The sequence below is a fragment of the Thermobia domestica genome, chromosome 4 (assembly GCF_964235325.1).
Source record: "Thermobia domestica chromosome 4, izTheDome1.hap1.1, whole genome shotgun sequence".
In the NCBI taxonomy this organism is placed as follows: Eukaryota; Metazoa; Arthropoda; class Insecta; order Zygentoma; family Lepismatidae; genus Thermobia; species Thermobia domestica.
This window is the reverse complement of record NC_137457.1, coordinates 136825334-136846915: the sequence shown is the minus strand read 5'-3', so window position 1 is coordinate 136846915 and position 21582 is coordinate 136825334. Positions and strand designations below refer to the sequence as shown.

General features: G+C 34.7%; 1 protein-coding gene across 1 annotated transcript in view; it reads left to right on the top strand.

Moving 5' to 3' along the window:
• The window catches only part of LOC145682882 (uncharacterized), a 562787-nt gene that overhangs the window by 481112 nt on the left and 60093 nt on the right, over window positions 1-21582 (top strand). The window contains exon 5 of the mRNA XM_081754246.1: window positions 18676-18735. Within this exon, the coding sequence (XP_081610372.1) occupies window positions 18676-18735 (60 nt within the window). The remainder of the gene's footprint in view (window positions 1-18675; window positions 18736-21582) is intronic.

Here is a 21582-nt window from a genome sequence, read left to right as displayed (position 1 = left end):
TAACGTACATTCTGTTATTACATCTGGTGCACCTTTTGGTTGAACGTAACTAGAACACGATTGTATCAATGTCCCTTTTTGTTTGGGACATTGTCCTACAGTCGACACATATGAAAAGAAATTTCTTAGTGCATGGTTCAAATTCTGGTAGAGCGTGAAAATAACAAACTTGTATCATGTCCCACGTCTTCTGAGACATATGACGTACTCGAAATATAGGAAAATACCTCCAGATATTCGTATCTTACACAGTGCACATGCCAAGACAAAGACGAAAATGAACCGATTTGGCACATTTAACACTACAACTGGAACACCATACATATGGAAAATAAAATGACATGAGAAATAGGAAGAAACGTCTTAAAGCTCTGATTGTTTACAACTGTGCAGTAGGAGTAACAAAATGAAACATTCAAGTATATCGGGAGGCTGTAGAAGAGGGCTTGCCAAACAAAATGGGTACTCTTCTAAGAAATGAATTCAGAGAAAGTGAGGCTCCTTCCAACCTCAGGGCTAGAGCGCATTCTTTTGCTCGCGTGGTCGCATTTTGCAATCCTACTTTGATCCCACGGCCTCAGATTCAAGACCCTTGTAGTTATTTTCCTATTTTTCCCACGTGGGACGATGTCCCGGCAGTAGTGGGACATGTTGACATTTGTTCATTAGCTACATGTTGATATCAACACAGACATTGCCACATTTCAATATTGATGATGCGATCCCACTAGTGACATTCATTTAGTTTATCCAGTTTCTTACTGAGGCCATTGAACAATTTCAACTTGGACTCAGTTGTTGCATCCTTATTGGTATGCAACCGTGCACCTCATATTGCACCGATTTGAAGGAATATTATTGGTGAATTGGCAATGGCTTTCATGTTCTTGACGCTAATCCTTACATTTCCGACGCTTTGAACTCACGTTTACTGAGTATGAGTGCGTTTCTGGGCATTTTTCGTTAAGTGTTTCCAATCACGTGAATCACCCTGCTTCATCTGTTATGCTCTACCGACACTCCAGATGTCTTTCTAGAGCATTTGAGTACAAATTCGCTACAATCAATACTCAGAACGTCACTGTTGGCCAACATCCGTACCTGGCGATTATGCAACCACACACAACGGGTATAAAGGTGTCCGCCATTTTGTATTTGTTCCAGATATCGACTTAAGACAAACGAATTATTGTTACCTGGTAGAAAGCCTATCAATTCATATCCATTTAGACCAAGTTTCATTTGACAGATTATCCGGGACTCCCTACGTTCCTTTGGGGAATCCCTTGCGCGTGCACGGTAGGATTGTGAAACATGCAAAATTCAATAGAGCAGGTATGACTTCTTCAGTGATTTTTTTACCCGCCCTCTTTATGTTGGGTAGTTTCCGAATTGTTGGCGTCCGAAAGTCATTTTCCCACGCTTTCGGCACCTTGTAGATCTGAAACTATGTCCGATAGCAGAAAGTTGAAGAGAACTTTTTTTCTTGTCTCAGTGGCAGGAGTCACCTCCCAAGAGTTGTAACACTTATTTTGCAACACCCGATATATTCATCTCTTCCTTATCTGCCAACTGTTTTTTAATTTCACGACCGCATATTTCTTGAACTTCACATACAAAATCCTTTAATTTTTGAATCTTCTTCTATGTTGCTTCATATTAAAATTCCATGTTGACTGTAGCATTTTTATATATGGGTTTATCGCGGTAATTAAGGTAAAAAAAGTACAACTATGATTAAAAAATTCTTCATATTACAACACATGTATTCTCCCTGTATCGGCGTTTGTCCATTCACCATCTACTTTTATTGATGAAAATACTTTTTCCTTACTACGTGCAGCATTTGTAATTTAACGTTTCTTGTTTTTCCTTTCCAAGCCAAAAATTGCACTGCTTCAATTGATTGTATATCTCTCTATCGACATCGGTTCTCTGGGATGAAAGCGATAATATTTTCCTTTACGAAATTTCTTCTATACACCAAGTTACGTGCACTAGCGATTGTAATACTTTCAAGAAAGGGATTTACATTCGCTTCTGACTGAAATATATTCATAAAGGAAACTACATGCTTGACGTAAAACTTCGATATCGTTTACACAATTTTGAAGGTAACATTTCGATGTTCAGTATATCATTGCAGGAACTTGATTCTTTCGTCTACTTTTATAGTATCTGCTCCATAATATCTAATATATGGAAGGGTACCTTCATACATCTTGTTCTCACGCCGATTGAAAAAGTGTGAAAATTACTCTTCGCATGATTGAAGGACAAACGCTACACTTAATTTACTTAATGACATAGGTAGAAAACGTAGTGGATCTATGAAAGTTACATTACTACTTTAAGAGAAAGTTACATTACCTACTCATTTTCGCCACATTCATGCTAACTTTTAAAGTCCAATTCATCTTCTCAACTATAATCTTTATGATGAAGTGTACATCATAGCCTTTTGAGTTATGAGCAATGCATTTTATTGTGTTAATATTTGGACGTAGTTTTTGTAGATGTGTAAGAAAGTCTTCTTTTACATTTCCTGTCAAAGACATATTCACGTTTCCCCAAAACGACATATTCATTCTTCGTGTTGTTATCTTCATAAAAAGACTCCCACGCATGTTGATCAAGACATTATATATATGTTCATATATGTTTGCCTTATCATCTATTTTAGTATTTTGTGTTCGTACATTATCACAACAAGCAATCATTCCTATATTTTGCATGATAAACATTAGATTTGCTTTCTTATCTTCTTTCATTCACATTCATGTAAAATTCGTGGTTAGGTTGTAGCAAAGTGTAACAAATGTCGCAATACGTTTGTTACACTACTGTGCTTTTGACACTAATATAGATCATTTTGAATATACTCAAGATACCCTTCATCACATAAATTTTCAGAAACTGAGCACAACATTTCACAATTGAACATAAAAGCCTCCAATGTGATAAGGAACTGACTTGTGATAATCATAGCATGACTGACCATAAATTTCTCTATTACAATCATTGCGTGTAATACTGCCTTCTCTAAAGCCAGGCGATGGCTGCAGATGACATCGCTAACACTCAGCTACAGTATACAATGTACCAAATGTTCATGCTGTGTTGCATATTTCTTATCACAACATCGCGATATAACACTTGATGCTGAAACATACTGTCAAGCTTCCAATCATGTTGTAATGATTATCTATGAAAAATAAATTTAACACTGTCTCTCGTTATCGCTAGGTAGTGCCTCAAACATACATCACTTCCTGAAAATAATTTATACACTGTGATTTTAAAAGCCTTTAAATGCTTTTGAAATTTAGAAATATCACCACTATGACTCAGATCTATGTGTGGGCTTCACATAAATATGCTGCTCTTAGTTTATATCTTCTGTATTCGGCTTGATATTTCCATTGTGCTCTTTAATGCTATAGCAACAAGGATTAAAATAGGACATTTGCAAAACATCTTGTATCTTTGTTCCTAATTGTAATAATACATCCGCTTTCTCTTAAATATTCGTTAGTATTCATAACGTTTTGTTTCAAATGTCTGGCTTGTCGTTTTAGCGTGCGTACATGATGAAAGTTCTCTATGCAATCTTCATTTATAAGAAAAACCGTATTACTTTGGAGTACTTTTTCGTAACTCAATCATAGCACTTCTGCTGAGACATTTCTATTTTCTCTAAAAGATATTCAAAAAGTTCGATGCCCTGCTTTATTTGTGATTGTTATTCCTACATAATCACCGTGGTTCACATTAGACTTGTTTCAGTAGAAGTAAAAATGTTTTCATCTGCACGAATTGGGGCTACACGGAATCGTAGCATTATACCCTATATATTGTATCTTCTGTACTGTCTTCGACGTTCTTCTATTATATTAAATCTACTGTTATCATAATTACAACTATTATTTCCTAATATTAGTTACTTCAAGTGAGTTTTCTGATGTGCAAGATCTTTGTGCGTGTTTTTTCTACTTACCCGTCCGCTTATCAGTTTTCACTTTCATCCGATTCCCTGCGATGATGCTACATGACCTCTAGACGATTAATATAGTTATATAATTTTTTCTACGGAAAGTATTGACTCAATCGTAGAATGCTCACGTTTGTTGCTCGAGATTCCTACTTGAATTTTAGCATTCATCAAATGGTTAGAGCAAACATCATATGCATGGAATTTCAACATTTTACCATCTAGTTCTTAAATTTTCATGAAGGCTACAGACAAACTTAATGTGTGTTATCAAAATTTCTGTTCATATAATATTTACATTGAGAACTTCCGATCCATTCTTCTTGTTTCCTTGCGGCACACAGACACACAGACAGGCAGACATAATATTTGTTTTATTTATATAACGTTAACTTTTATTTACAATTGAGTTCAGCTACCCGACAACTGTGGTTTGACACTAATATAGATCATTTTGAAATACTATTCTTACATGTTTCGAGAATCCATTATCCATTAATGGTGTTCATTAACTCCTGAAGGTTAAATTTGAAAGTAATCTAAATTCGAGTTTACCCAAATATTGAAAAAACACGCATCGTCTTGGTTTGACGCCTGACAAAGGTATCCGTGACCACAATTTGGTAACTTTCGGTTCATTTGTCTGGTCTCCAGGTCACATGCACACAAATAGTCAGACAGATAGGCTGTTTATTTTATTTATATTACGTAACTATGGAGGAACCTTTTTAGTGCATTCATGTTTGGTGCATGAGGTACCCGAAACAAACACTGTGAGCGCGTGGGGCTTTTGCCGATAGCTTTCTCCTTAATAAAATCTATCAGTTAATATTAATAAAAGAAACAGACACACATCTTCATTCATATTATTATTTTTAACATACAACAAGTGAGGCGTCTTTTTGTTAAGCGTTCATGTCGTTTGAGACATTTCTCCAGATATCGCACACTCCAGCTGAGAACGGATTGAAATATGGAACAACAAAACTGAATGATATACTCAGTAATATTTTATTGTATCTTTTAAACTACAAATAGTTTTCATATATACGTATGTCTTTCTTTTTAATTCAATGTCATTCATTCGTCTGTAATGTACTTATCATTCTATAATATACAACAAAGAGAAGTAGTTTTTTTTTATGAGCAAGCATACGGTCATTATATTTTTGATACATATCTGGTTAAGTGGTTTGTTCAGTTCCCGTTCACGTATTATTAAGATATATGATGTAACTTAAGGTTAATCATGAGACGTAAGACTTACCTATTTAAATATACAGATGCTGAAACAAATTCTATTCCAATTATATGCGAATAAGAATACAGAAACACACTTGCGCACTTCTCACTGAAGACTAAACTTATAGTGCCCTGTACAAGCTTCAAACACACACAAACACATACACACACAATCCTTACGTGAATCAATATCTCCGGCAAAAGACATCACTTTGACAAAAACATGTCGCAAAAGGAATCGTGGTTTTATTCTGTGAAATGTAAGAAGTATTTTCACATGTACCTCAGGCAAAAAATGTGAGTTTCAAAAATTAGTCAAAGCAACATCCTATTTCCAACCACGTTTTCAAATGTTCAAAGACATATCGTCATCATGCATTAACCACAATCTGTTTCTTGTGTGACCCCAAGGACATATTCCACTATAACGACTTCGAAATATTCGACTTGCTTTGCGAATTATCACTTTGTGTTCTCAAATAATCAGGACATACACTAATCCAGGGCTTCATGCCAAAATGACTTTCAAAACCAGCCTTAGCAATGTCCAATTTTCTTATGAAGACGTTATTCGAAAAATATCTGATAACGTCTTCAAAATAATAATAAATAATATCATCATCATATATTATAGTATCCTAAATTCCTATGTTGCAGTTCTTCAAGTAACAACAATCAAGTGGAACCCAACGCCAGCTTCAGTGTCTATGGGGAACTGGAATATACTAATTCTTATCCTCCGTCTTCAAAAAATTATGAAATGCTATATCCTCCTTATAAAACTAAGACCAAATCGATAAATCTGAGCATCATCATAATCAGTTCTTCAATAATACCTTTCACTTGTAACACTATATGAAACTTTCTTATGAGCTTTGATCAATGAATATCTCATCCTCAGTTCAAGGACGACGGGGGCCGGACTCCAAAATGGCATATGACCATTGCACATAGCAACTACCAATTTTCAGAAGAGGAAAAAGAGGAAGAGAGGAAGAGGAAAAATCATGTTCCGTCTTCTTTATGCTTATCCAGACAGTCATCTTAGACAATGGCCTGGTCCTGACACTTAGCAATACTACCCAACACGCGTCTATGGCCACATACGTCCAGTAACAATCAAATTTTCACATGAGATTTTTCCACGCCTTGAAGATGCGTCCCTATTCTACTCCAGCAATGGGGCATTGAAATGCTGTGACCTCGAAATCAAAGATTTAATTATACATAAATTAAATTATACAAAATATTAAAAGTCTCCTTTCTCATCCAGCAGTGAGATATCTACTACTAAATACCATTGAAGTTGTGACTTCGAAGTCAAAGGTCTAATGTTTTAAAGTATATAACTCACAAACGGTACAACATCTTAAAATTGTTTTCGCATCTAGCAATGGTGTATGGACTGCTACACACCAAACATTTGTGACCTCGAGGTAAAAAAAATCAAACATCTAACCATGTATAACTCGTAAACAGTACGACATATTAAAGTCCTGTTTGCAGTTTCGACATAACGTTAACAAATAGATTAGGTAAGCAGGGCGCTGACCTCGAGTCGAAAGTTCAAATATATAACCCTTTGTAAGTCGTAAAAGGTACAATATATTGAAATTATGTTTGCAGTTTAAGCATAAGGACAGAAACAAATTTATATGAAATAACTCTGACCCAGAAATCAAAGTTCAAATATTTGACTGTCAGGTGAAATATTTAACTATGAACAACTCGTAAAAGTACAACATATTAAAATGTTTTCTCGTACACCAGTGAGCGTGAACTATAATAAAAAAAGTTTGATATGAGGGTCAGATGTCTAATATTTAATCGAGTTAAACTCGTAAACTGTAAAACATCTTAAATTCCGTTTTCACATTCACTAATGGTACATCAACTACAACATAACATAAAAGTTGTTACATCGGGAAAATGTCAATTATTCAATCATGTTTAACAAGTACACAGCACAACATTTTAAAATTCTGTTTGCTGTTAAATTATTGTATGTGAAAAGGGCTGAACTCGAGGTCAGAATTTAAAAGGTCGAGTGAAGGGAACTTTTAGCATTGGAACTCTGACTTTAATCTCTAGATCACCACTTTATTCCATTAGGAAAATTGAATGTGATTTATATCTGAAAAGCTATGATTACTTTTTAACCCTTATTTGAGCAACAACCTAGTAAAATCTATGGCCATTTTTCAAGAAATTACACGAAGAAAGTAAAGCACATATTTCAGTAATTTCATTATTTTTGTCTGAATTTTCTTCCTCAATTTTACACATTTTAAAACACAGTTGCATTGCGACATATGTTGCAAGATGACCACATGGTGTTGGAAGTACACCAAGTTTATTCATGTAGCACACCATGCATATGAACATCGTCTTTTTCATTTTCTGATTAGGTTAAGTGTACAGCATTAATAGTTTCATCACTCTAACTCACTTCATTATGGGGTACATCGACAATCCGTACATAGCCATTCTGTACATTATGAGATTGTAGCATTCCAAAATAATATTCATGTAACTGTTTGACAAGTTCAACTCCCTCTTTCAATTCCATTAAAGTGCACTTACCTATTTATTTCGCATGTTCTAAACTTGGATCATTGTTAATGACACAATTCTTCCAGCCGCAAATGCCATAGATACAAATTTTCGTATCTTATTTACCAGTCTAAAGGAAACAAGCTTTTCTTGAATTTTCAGTGCTTTGTTTCACTGAAACAGAACAATGTCTAAATAACCCTAATCGTAATTCTTCTGTACAGTACTGATCTTGTTGAGCGCCAGGATATTAATACGTAAATATAAAGGCTAATTCTGAAACATATTGTTTTGTACCTTCTCTGAAACAAAATTAGGTGGCATTTAAAAATTAAAATCTTGCAAACATCGTGTTCCTTATTTATAGCATTCTATACCTTGCCATTCAAAGCGATGATACTAATATTGAAATGTATCAAATTGGGATACTTCGTTCTCCATCGTTTACGTTCTTATTCCTTATCACCAGACTGTTCTCTTTGACCCACTTCCAAAATGTAATATGTACAGTTCACTGCATCTGGAGGTCTCAAATGGTAGGTGCCTGTCTCGGCAAGTCTTATGGACTGAATGAAGAACAGTCTCCACTTACGATATAGTAGATCATCGAACACACTCTGTTTTTTGACCTAAAATTGAATTGTTTACAGGATTTTCTGACGCTGAGAAGGTAGTTGGACTCTCAGTTACGCATTCACTATAAGTGTAAATGAAATGTTCGAGAACCTCCCACATTAACCTAGGCACTACGTACAAACAACAGTTTTATTCATTCATTTGTAGCAATTTCAAGTAATATGTAGCTATTTGTGCATAGTGTCACAAAATTCCAAACTAATTGCTAGCACAAGGGCTCCTTATCTGTATAACTATCTATATATATAACTGTGACTGTTACAAATCTTCAAAAAGTGTGTTTCCCTCATATCAAAACTAGAATCAGACTTTTAACATGATGTAAAGCTTATGAGATATACATGGTTAAGTATTTGACTCTTGACTTTGAAAGCAAAAAAATGTGATATAATGAAGTTGATTTGATATTGGTGAATGTGGAATTTCAATTTTAATATGTTGTATTTCTTACGAGTTTTAGACGGTTGAATATTTGACTTCGGTGTGGGAGTGAACACTTTTTCACAAAAAGTTTTGCTGTCCATATTTCTAAACTGATAACGAGATTGTAATATGTTGTACTTTTACGAGTTATTCCCGGTTAGATATTAGACCTTTTAAATCGAGGCCATAACTTGTATGGTATGTTGTAGTCTAAGTCCTGTTTCTGAGTAAGAAAACAATTTTAATATGTTTACCGTTTACGAATTATAAATTTTAAAACATTTTATCTTTGAATCCGGGCTCACAACTTTTGTAGTACGGTGTAGTCAGTATGCCATTGATGGATCTCAGAACAGAATTTTAATATTATGTACCGTTTATGAATTATACAAGGGTATTGACCTAAAAATAAATATTTGACCTTTAGCCTCGAGGTCAGCGTTTTTTTCATATAAAGTATTTGCTGTCCTTACGCAGAAACTGTAAACAAAATTTTCGTAAGTTCTAACGGTATCAATACTTGATCCATTACATCGAAGGGGTTCGATTCCCGGCGGGAGCCATGTGGTTCGGACTCAACGTTAATCAGTAGGCCCACGTCTCATATAGCCTCGCTGCAGAACGGGACGTTAAAGTCAACATCACCTCACCTCATCATGACATCGAAGTGACCGCTTTTCTCAGCTACATTTATATGGAAACTGTGAACACAATTATGATAGCCTGTGCAGTTTTCAAGTATATATGGTTAAGTATTTCACATTTTACCTCGAGGTTACAACTTCTGTTGAATGATGTAGTCGATGCCCCATCGGTAGATGTGAAAACAGAATTTTAATATGTTGTGATTTTTATGAGTTAAATACTGTTAAATATTTGAGCTTTGATTTCGAAGTCACCGCTATTATCACATGAACTATTTTGTATCGCTACGCCGAAACCGTAAACGAGATTTTAATATGTCGCAGCGTTTTTCAGCGTGATTTTCGACCGCAACGAATAGTTGCCTTGAAGAGCAGTCGGCAAACAGCCCGAAATGAGCATTTAATGCACCGGCGCCGCTGTCGGAAAGTTGTCTTGCCGAGCAGTCGGCCAACAGCAGTAAAGGTATCATCGCCAGGTACATGCACCGAGACGCCGTCGAAAAGAGGCCGGTATAAGGAGTCGGCAAAAGGTCGGAACCAGGCCTTTCCAACTGTTTTGCCGACTCTGATGGTCGGCAATAGTCGGCACTAGGACCACTAAAGGCATTTTATTTTAAGAATTTCCGACCGCTTGTCGCCTGGGCAAAAGGTCGGTAACTTTGAACAAGTAGATTTTCGTGCCGCCGCGGACGGGTGCCGGCTGGCTCCGGCGGCCCACCACCGTCGACGGCGGCAATCCCTCTTTCCGACCGCGAATTCCTGATGGGGTTCTTTTATGTTTTGGTCAAAGTGCCATTGCTGGATTTGAAAACAAAGTTTTAATATTTTGTTTCGTTTACGCCGTATATTTGGATACATCCTTGGTCTTTGAGCTCGAGGTCAGAACTTTCGTGGAATGTATTTGTCAATGATTCATTGTAAATGTGAAAACAGAATTTTAATATGCTGCTCCGTTTACGAATTAAACATTGTTAAACATTTTACATTTGACCTCAAGCTCACCAAATGTGCTCTAATTTCTGTGTAAAACGCTGACATATGTCATCTGTGTATATTAGCTAATTTTGTAAATAGATTAAGAATGTATTTAGAGATGTTTTAACAGCATTCTTTTCTGCTAGGCAAAAGAACTGGAGACCTCGAGTATACATGGATAAATCTTTGAAGTTTGGCATCGAGTTCACCAGATGTGCTCTATTTTTGTGTATTTATAAGTAGTCATTGGTTTTCTTGTGTAAGCCAGAGCTCCTTCGTGGCTAAGCGGTTAGCGTACGCGCCTTTGGCGTGGGAGACCCGGGTTCGATTCCCGGCGCTAGCTCATGTGGTTCGGATTCCACGTTAATCAGTAGGTCCACGTCTCCTATAGCCTCGCTGCTGAACGGGACGTAAAACTCAAAGTCAACTCAACTTGTGTAAGCCACATTAACTCTGCTTTGTTAAATAAACATAATCTTTCTTTTTTAAACTCTACTAAACAAACATCATTTCTGGTACACATCTGTTACCATGACTTCAATAGCAAAATTTGTTTCTTTACAAGAGACAGTTCCGCGTGAAGGCCCACAACAGCGTTTATTTGTCACGCTTGATGAGCAACCGCTTTAACATGATTGCCATAGTTATTATAAGCATCTTGCCTGGGACAGTAACGCTTATACCAATACCAGTTCAAGGGGATTCAGTTAGAAATAAAATTATGATATTTTGGCAAAATTCTATGTAATATTCTGAAAATTCAAGATGTAACAATGAAAGACTTCAGAGATATGTTTTATAATTAGTTTCAGTGTAATAAAAATAACGTGCTATTGAGTATGTTAATCTTGACCATGAATAATATTTTTATTGTCGTAAAAAATCCATTTTGTACATTTTCTAGAAAGCTGTAAATGAGAATATATCCCCACGTTATTTTGTTCTGCTTATACTCATGCTGTCAGTAATTATAATGGAAAGGGAATATCGCATCCGTGGAAAAATGTAACACTATCAGAAAAGTGAAAATCTAACGATATATGCTGTTTGTTCTTCACACAAACTATATTTCCTATTATATGCCGATCTTTTCTTGAATAACCGGGATTTGAAATCAACTTAGAAATTAAAGGTTACTTTGAAAAACATTAATATCTTAAGGAAATGAGCAAAACAGGTAAGGACATCATACAAATCAATCATCAGGAGATGAACTACATATAACCAGCACTAGCTATGAAACATTTTGCTTTCGTCATATCTCAAATATGATATTTAAATCACATAGCCCTTTATAAAAATATAATATATGTATACTTTTGCTTCGGTTATGGTATGTCATTTTAATTCAGCTGAAGATAAAAGAGAAGCAATCAAAACATATATTTTTTCGAGTTTGCTCATCTTTTGCACCTTGTTTTTGTTTGGTCGATTGTGATAGATCCAAGGTGATGTTTAACCTTAGAGTAGTACTGCAAATCGGAGAAGTGCCATTTACAGAGAATAGGAGAATAACTACTAATAATAACGGGCGAAGGCTACGCAACGTTTTAGACTCATTTAATGAAAGAACTGCAAGTATTTTTCACAACAGATAAATAATTTTGGTTTTAATACTCCTTACTAAATAAGGCGTATTAAAAGCTTACGAAATTCCGATTTATCTGTAGAGCTTTGCAAAGCTACTTCCAGTAATAATTTTATGCATTAACATTATGTAAATGTAACCATAAAATTGTCTCTTTTTGTGGAAGTCTGGGTTCAATTGAACCTTGTACCATGAGTTGAATGCGAATGGACATAAGATGAAGCTAAATTGTTGGTGTGGGTATATTAAACATAATACCTGGTTCTGGCTGTTCAGTTACACCGTGAACTTGCGAAAGAACGGAGTGAACATGGAGTCACCACAGACCGGCATAAATATGTGTATGTTGCATGAGTTCAAACTGGAATCAAGTGCTACTGCAGCGGGATGATAGATATGTTAGGCCTTCGATGAAGGTTTTCTGACTACACGGACAGTGAAGCGGTGGTTTAACAACTTTAAGATAGGTGACAAAACACTCGAAGATGCACCAAGTTCTGGAAGACTAACACATGTCCTCAATAAAGATTTTCAGGTAGCAATTGGGGCGAACAGTGGCCAGAGATGTGAGGAACTGGGGTTACAGCTTGAGTGGAGGAATAATTCAGCAAAACCTCCATCATTTTGAGAAGAGCCACAATTTGGGTCGATGGGTCCCCAATGATTTGACTGCAGGCGAGAAGGCAACGTGAACAGACACCTGTGCTTCTTTTCCTGTTTCGCCTGAAGAAGGATAGACGGTGTGTAGAGATGTGATGAGAAGTGTGCACTGTAGGAATCTCATCTCATGAACCAGTTCTGAAACAACCGATACGAGGAATGGACCAGAAGTAGATTGTTCGTGGCATCGTACGTAGGAAACTGCTACCAGCTGGGCACAACATCAATCAGCTGTATCTTCTTCATCTTATTATTATTATTATTATTATTATTATTATTATTATTATTATTATTATTATTATTTGTAATGTGGAATTGCATATTAAGAAACTCATTGGGTAAATTTTAAAGAAAAGTTTCATTCGCGGCGAGGTTTTGGCCCGGCGAGATTTTGGCCCGCGAGGTTTTGGGCGGCGAGGTTTTGGCCCGGTAACGAGCAGGATATATGTTTTGAATTTACAACATAACTGAAAATTATTTTCCAAAAAATAGCATTTTTCATTTGTATAAAACAGTTTGGTTTATTTTGGTTAAATGACTGGTTTAAAAAGCAAAATTAACTTTGTAAAACCGTTCATGCAACTTTTTTATTTTTTTTTAAAATTGTACCTAAAATATAAATAATTTCATCTCCAGCTCTTCGGTCATTCGTTAACAGGAATGACCCAGAACTCACCACGAGGAGGTGGCTGCCGTTCAAGATCCACCCACACCCTTCCCAACCAACCATCCAATACAGGTGTGCTTTACATATTTTTAGTTAATCCTGGATTTTTATGGATTTTTTCGCTTGTTTTAGCAATGAGGATTCACATTGAAATGATATTTTTGGATGAAGTGTGGCATAATAGCTCTGGATTGCGGAGTTGTCCTGATATATCCATCTGTTGACTGAGCACTATATACTTTCCCAGCTGCATCTGTTACCAGTTTTACATGACTCTCGACACCTTGTGTGTGGCAAGGGAATCCTCTTACAACTTCCTAATCGGGTACCATGCCACTCTGTATAAGGAGTGTGATTTCATCATAATTGAATCGACGCAACAATGAAGGAAAAGACCACTGCACCATTGCCTAGAGAAGACCAGTCAATTATTTCAGTATAATCTTTAGCACCAAAATTAAGTTTGGGTGGTATGAAGTTCCTGATTGTCTTTCCTTTAGTTTTTGCCTGTCTTGTCTTTCTTATATATCTAAGAGCAAGTCCTCAAATATATTTCCTTTCTTCCGTTATCATAGCCAAGAGGAAGTTTGCTGGATTGGCAAAAATTGCGTTTCTCTCAATTGCAGGCTCTACCACTTGCCGAGGAGTTACAGGGAGGTATCTTGTTGTAGCAATTGCTTCAAAGAGATTTTCGAACGATCTGAAAAAGAATGGCTTGTTTTGATTTTAAACCACAAAGGCAAGTACGAACGCAACATAAAAATTATCAATTCTTTAAGACCTTCTGAGGGATTTTCAGTACTGATTTACAAACTAAGAATTCTGTTTGCGATTTTCAGCAATCTTGAACTCGATAGGACAAATCTTTTGGATATTCCACTGCATTTACTGGTCTTCAAATATTCAAAAGATACTGCTGGTCTTTGCTGAGAATTTGAACGGTCTACTTCAGGGATTATGCAGCAAACTCTTTCAAATTCAACTGCAGGCAATCTTTCTGAGACATTAAGCAGGTGACCAAATCAACGTGTTGAAATAAGTGGCAGAGAGCAAACTGATTAAAATGGAGAAAACATACAGCCCACTGGAACGTTCTACCTATATGAAGTTCAATTTGCCGAATTACGCCATTCCTCCATCCTGTATTGGTACCAGCACCGTCACTACCAACAATATCTAATTCCTCCAAAGAAATCAACTTGAATCAAGTAGGAAATTACGCTTCAAGCGATATCAGTAGAAAATCCCGATGATGGAGAAACGTGGCCAATATCTGTCAACACAGGTTCTTGAATGATAGTGTAGTGCTCCTATTTTTGAAGTTTACGAAATATCTTAGAATTACATTCTTCGACTACCAAGGTATTACCTTTGCGCCCATCAAAGTATAGACCACGAAGCATAATATCAGGTTTACACTGCAAAGATCTCCTCATATAACTTTTTTCTCTCTGTATTTTATTTTTATAGACCACGTGAGAAGAGTCGGTGTCTGTCACAATTCCAATATCTTGTAGAACGCTGGAAGGAATTTTATGTAGTAGCACGGTCAAATACACCAAACCTATCATTTTTTAGTGCCGTTGCCTTCAGTTTTATTTTCATTTGCCATTCAGATAGAGTTTTGGTGAGGATATCTGGGACGAAATCATCATTTTTACTTTCACAGAACTCGCAAGAGTCCGAACTGCCTTGTTGAAGTCTTGAACTGAAAGAATCTGTAGGGTTGTTTGCAAAAATGGTTGATGAACTCGAAAGCGTATCACTAAAAACACGTTTATGTTTGTAGTTCCTTCTTCTCAGTCTTGAAGTTAGCTTTTTCGTTTCTTGAAGATCTATTCATCCAATTTTGCTCAAACCACACTTCCTTTGAAAATAGATGAATCGTAACTCAACTACAGGTATTTTCTTAGACTTTTTACACTTGCACTTAATAGAAATTAAACATTCAAACAAATCTTCTGTCTTATCACACGTACAGTTCAAAATGATAGGACATTTGCATGCTGCCACATCAAATAACGACAATGATCTTTCCTTGAAGTCTGCAATCTTCTTTGCAAATGATGGCTTGTTCAAATCATGACCGTACGACTTTCTCACTTTATAGTACAGGATCGCAACAACTTTCATGATACGCAACAACAAGCTGCACGTTCCTGTACTCACTAACGGTAGGAATGGACGCTCTATCGTAATTTTTTTTATTTTTCTTGCTATTATCCCAGCAACTTTTGAAAAATACACTTTTAGATTGTTTGTTTGTGAGTACAATTGTAGTCTATCGTGAAAACAACACCGAAATACATCTTCATATGTAGGTAGTTAGTAACTCGCGCATCTCTGGGATGACCAAAAAGAGGACACTCAGAGATTTACCTCGTAATCATCTTCGAAGCTTCCATTCTAGCGCTACGAAAGATCACCGCACGGAATGGAACAAAAATACTAAGCACTATAATTCAAGATCATAAAGAACAACTAATACAAATGTAATAACACAGATAACACCGAAGAAGACTTGTGCACAACGCCACATTTAATCACTAAGTGAGGAAATGAAGAGGACATGACGAACACGGAACGCCTGTCCAAACTTGCAGCGTTCAGCATTCAGCAACAATGCTCGAACACACTCAAAGACAAGCTATCTTGCAGAAGGGGAAGGGAAGTGGGGTTAAATCCGGTTAATTGTCGGACTGCGGTGAAATATTTCCCTGTCAATCTGCTTGTTTTTTAAACCAATCATTTAACTCATATGTGCAAAATTACCCCAGACATAAAGTATGAAAAATATTTTTTTGTAAAAGAAAATTTTCAGTAAAGTTGTGCAACTGGAAAACATGAAACAAAACAACACACTGTAACTATTTTTATACTTCACTACAATTTATATTAACGAGAAAAAAAAGAAAAAATGACGAAAAAATATTTTCGACATTTTTGTTAAATTTTAACTGCGATGCGCGAACGGAAGATGTTAACGGATTTAGTTTTTTTCTTAATTTTTCTAATCGGTACTAAAGGCAACATTTCCGCCCTTTAGCGACATAAAAAAATATTTTTTTATGTCCATTGTAGAGTATAGGATTGAAAAGAAAAATAACTGACGTATCAGAGTTTAAAGTAAAGAACACTGCTATATTCTCTGTAAACTAAGAGTTGATACTATGTGATAGTTGCATTGCTTTTTATGGTCGGATTGAACTTCAGAAGTAAATAGGAAGGAAATGAAAATCATAATGACAGAAATGAGATTATTACGAACTTTAACAAGAACTATAACGAAACGTAACATTTTGTTTTCAATTGCAAAGCTTGAAATTCGATTAACTATACGTTTATATATATATATATATATATATATATATATATATATATATATATATATATATATATTGTAGCGGTATATGGATTTTAAGATTTTATTTTGGTGACGGAAACAAAGATTTATTAGAATTAAAATTGAAAAGATGAAAATACTGTGATAATGTTATGTCATGTCATACTAACACGTGCATTTGTTTGTTTACGTAAGATTGCCACATATGGTTGTATTTATTTTGTGTTGCCATTGAAATCATGGCGAGACGCTAAATCGTCAGATACTTTGTTTTTTGTTTTGTAAAGATGAAAGCGATAATTGTAATATCATCAATGTGCAATCTAGTTTGTTAACATTGACACACTTTGAATGTGGCACAACTTTCAGATCTGCAGCGACTGTTAGTCTGGGAATTTGGTCACGATGTAATACGGGTTGAAGCAAATTTTTCAACAATAGCTGAGGTAAACACAATTGAACGACATAGTGAATTCCAGCGTCTGGAATTGTGAACAAAAACATCCTGTTGGAGAGGATCTGGATCAGAAGTGGGTCAGAAGGATCAGATACACATCAGAAGAGAACTAGCAGCCTAGCAGTGGTCTGAGATCCATCACGACCATAAGTATATCAAGTGTGATCTACTCTCCGTTTGAAGTCCAAATATAGTCCGCTAGTTATGGTTGGCTTTTAGTTGATATTCCGTTGGAGACGACACGCAGACATCAATCCTGTATAGGAGGTCCAGAGCCGAGGAGTACGAATCATCAATCCAGACTGTCATCGCATAAAGAAGGTATGTGTGCCTCAGCTATGTGCGTGTTGATCGTCATTCAATTTCCAGTCGTTTACGATTTGTGATCTGATTTGTTGGGCGACATTCACACACAACATACAATCAGACATTATGACATTATTTATGAAATGAAATGAAATAAAATACGTCCCAAGGTTATGCCGGTTAGGCTAAAGGAGACGGTGATGATGGGTAATGAATGAAATGGTGGAATGAAGAAAGTGGCAGGAAACGGGAGAACCCCGAGAAAACCCACGCACACGGTGTGTGTCCACCATAAAGTTTACTTGGCGGGGGCTGGGATCGAACCCGGGACCCCAAGCACCAGAGGTGAACGCTCTACCACTGAGCCACCGCGGCCCCTATGACATTATTTAGACCAATACATGTATCAAACGAATCATAGAGTTTATTATCATTTCCTCTCACTTAACATTAACCTACTCATTCTGGATAATGAGTAGTAGCAACTTCTGAACGTCACTTTTCGAACATCCCCATGCTTTTAGGGCACGACGTTAGGAGGTTGTTAATATATATATATATATATATACATACATATATATATATATATATATATATATATATATATATATATATATATATATATATATAGCGTTTTCTGTAATTTATTTCTCTTTCTTTTGTGTGCTCTGATTCAAAAGAGTGTAAAAATTGGATGGTAACACTACTAACTTCTACATATTATTTTCTATCTTTCAGAAGTTTTTTAACTGTAAATCTCTAGTTAAAGTACATGATGTACTGTATTATACACCATTGTATATAAGTACTATACACATAGTACTATACTTCATATATGCCGATATATGAAAAATAGAATTTTCTAATGAGACTAAATTTGATGTTTATATCTAAAATGCCAAAATAAGATTTAGAAAACTTGGAGTATAAGATGCCATTACAAGACCTTAAGTTGTAGTGCATACGTTCTTGCTGATTTGCATTTGATGTTATTACACATATCACTTACATCATGAATATTTCTGCAATCATATTATTTTGTATTTTTAAGCTGTGACAATTATGCATTTAATGTATATGTTTCTAAAGTTAATTTCTTGTGTTCACATTATACAATAATTTAATATTTTGATACTATATATTTCTGAAACATATTTTCATTACATTTATTGTTATGTTTATTGTTTCAGCAAAATTAACTTCAAGAGAAATATTACCTAAGATGAGGGCAGATATAGAGCTTACCAAAGGTAAATGTAATATTGTTATAATTATTAGAAAAGAGTTTTTTTGTTATATTCATTAATACGATAGACTAAATTAATAAATAGTAAATGCAGTGTATATGTCTACATAATCAGAAAGAGCGGCTATCTATCTATCTATCTATCTATCTATCTATATATATATATATATATATATATATATATATATATATATATATATATATATGTGTGTGTGTGTGTGTGTGTGTGTGTGTTTGTTTGTGTTATATTCTAGTATCACACATAAATGTATGTACAAACGCAAATCAGTTTACTAGGAAATTCTACAATAGTCACAGTATAAAACTATTATTTTATAACCTATTATCCTTATTTCTATCCTAAAACATCTCAAGCCTCAATGATGTAAGTGTATACTTTTTCCTACCTCTGTTCATATTCTTTAAGTTCAAACATAACAACTACTAGAACATACTTACATTTTAATCTTAAGTATGTAGTTCATGAATAAATTTATAAAAAATTTAGTACATGTTTGGTAAATATGTCCTGTAGAGATACGAAGTACTTAACTAAATTTAAACGTTAGTTCATATTCGTAAAAACGAAACAGCATTCTACCCTTATATCTAGAAACACGTAGACTTCCCTGTCCTGTATAAGAAAGCACTATATACTACTATATAGAATAGTATCATAACTATCAATCTACTACATCTTCAAAAGACTATGTCGTTCATATTCTTATTTATTGTATACCTAATAAACATCTAATATCAAACTGTTATCAGTTTATCATGTAAGCGAATTCCTAACTTATCAAGGTAGGGTTAGCAAAATTACGATACAAGAAGAATTAAGTAGATTTTTATAGTTATGAAGACTGAAAATTCATAAATTTATTCAATTGTTTAGTTAGTTAATTTTAAATAAAAACATTACATTTGAGTCTGTGAGTCATTATGTAGCAGCTTTCATATATAGCAAATAATTTATTAGTAGTCATTACCTGCATTGGCAAAATTTTATAACTATGTATGTCACTAACGTGTAATCTGTTTGCAAACCTATCAAGCGCACGGGAAGTAATTCTTATTTTTAAATGAACAATTTTCTTCTGATAAAAACACATTATTATTCTAAGTATATAATCACATTAAGACATTATATAATTATTAGTTCAAGCAACAAATGCGAAAGGTAAGTTTAGCAGTAGTAATTTTGAAATTGTATTTAATTGGGATATTTTTATGAAGTAATGTTTACATTGTCAACTGAATATTAAAAAAATATATAATGCGAACATATATAAAGTAAAATAAATTATGTTACGAAGTGGAAAAAGAAATACTGTAAGTTCACAGAATTAAATAGTTTGTTAGTCACAATACTTAGTTAATCTTCCGTATGAAAGAATATATTCCAGCTTTCTCTCCTTGTACTACTAGTTGTTAATAAGTATTTGGTAGTAACTCGGTGTTGTTCTTATTAGAGGAATATATATATCACTAGATTGTAAGTGTTTTCTAACCAGGCAAGAAATAGTGCTGTAATTCATAAAGTAAAAATCAAAAATAAAAGACAGTGATGCACATTTTATGTATGCTGTTGTTTAGATGTTATTAACATAAAGCTCACTTTTATCATTTGTTAATGAATAATCCTTAATAGAAAGCCAGCTTCCTTTGTCTTTCACATTTTTAATATTTTTCAAAGATATGATGCTTGCTACATTAGTAGCCATGGTGACTCATATCTGGAAAAACTAAATCTCTCTAGCATTCAAGGCAATTAAATGGCTTGGGGATACAAGTACTTTCCTACAAAATAGTTATCCGTTGTTGGTAAGTCAATCTGAAGATAGACTAATACCATTTTAGTCGTTACTAACTGCTTCAATGATTCATATTAGAAATCAAGGGAAATCATTGTCATTGTATTTGCAGAGTTTTTGAAGAATTGAAAGCACTAGTTTACATGAACTTGGAACCTTTGGTCTTCGCATCACGCTTCCCACAATTCAATAACAAATTACTAACTCTAAGCAACTGAAGAAATTTAAGCTACAAGAAGCCAATACGTGTAAGCAATTTGCACCAAAGAAAAGGTTTAAAAACCAATAATTACACTGGCCGACGTCAGTTTAGTTACAGAGAAAAAAACCTCTTATTGTTACTAATTTCAGGATGCTGAATTCAAAATTGATAGCCCTTTTACTACATTAGCTCGTATTTTGGCGTTATGCGTTGTTGCCAATTTTACCATTTTGTAGGGATGACTTCAGTTGTCATTGATGTAACCGGTCTGACAATGCTATTTAGTAAGAAACAAATTAATTTCACTCAGTTTGCGACAGATTGGAACCCCTTGTAGTTGGCATATATATATACGGGTAATTTTCAAATTAGCGGCAAAATTGAGGAATAAAAGTGATATATATATATATATATATATATATATATATATATATTAATAACATTCATTTTCTTTCAGTAAGTTCAGATAGAGTTTAAAAGTATGTTTTGATACTAAGCAGAGCTTAATCTGCATAACTTTAGTTTTTAAAAAATATTATTTGTTTTCACGTAAAATATTCATCCATGCTAATGACATTTTTCTATGCTAATGACAAAGTACACACAATAGACCACAGAAAGTGGAGCACTACGTGATTTTGCAAATAGTATTGCTTAGAAATCTACTCTTTGGTTAATTACGGTCTTAGGTGTCAATTTGTGTTGTAACTTTTTTTTTCTTAGCTGAAGTTTAAGTTAAAAATTACAGCAAAAATTCACACCCAAGACGGAAACCAATTAGAAACTGTATTTCTTTCTACGACTATTTTCAAAATCAGAAATAAATAAAGTTTTA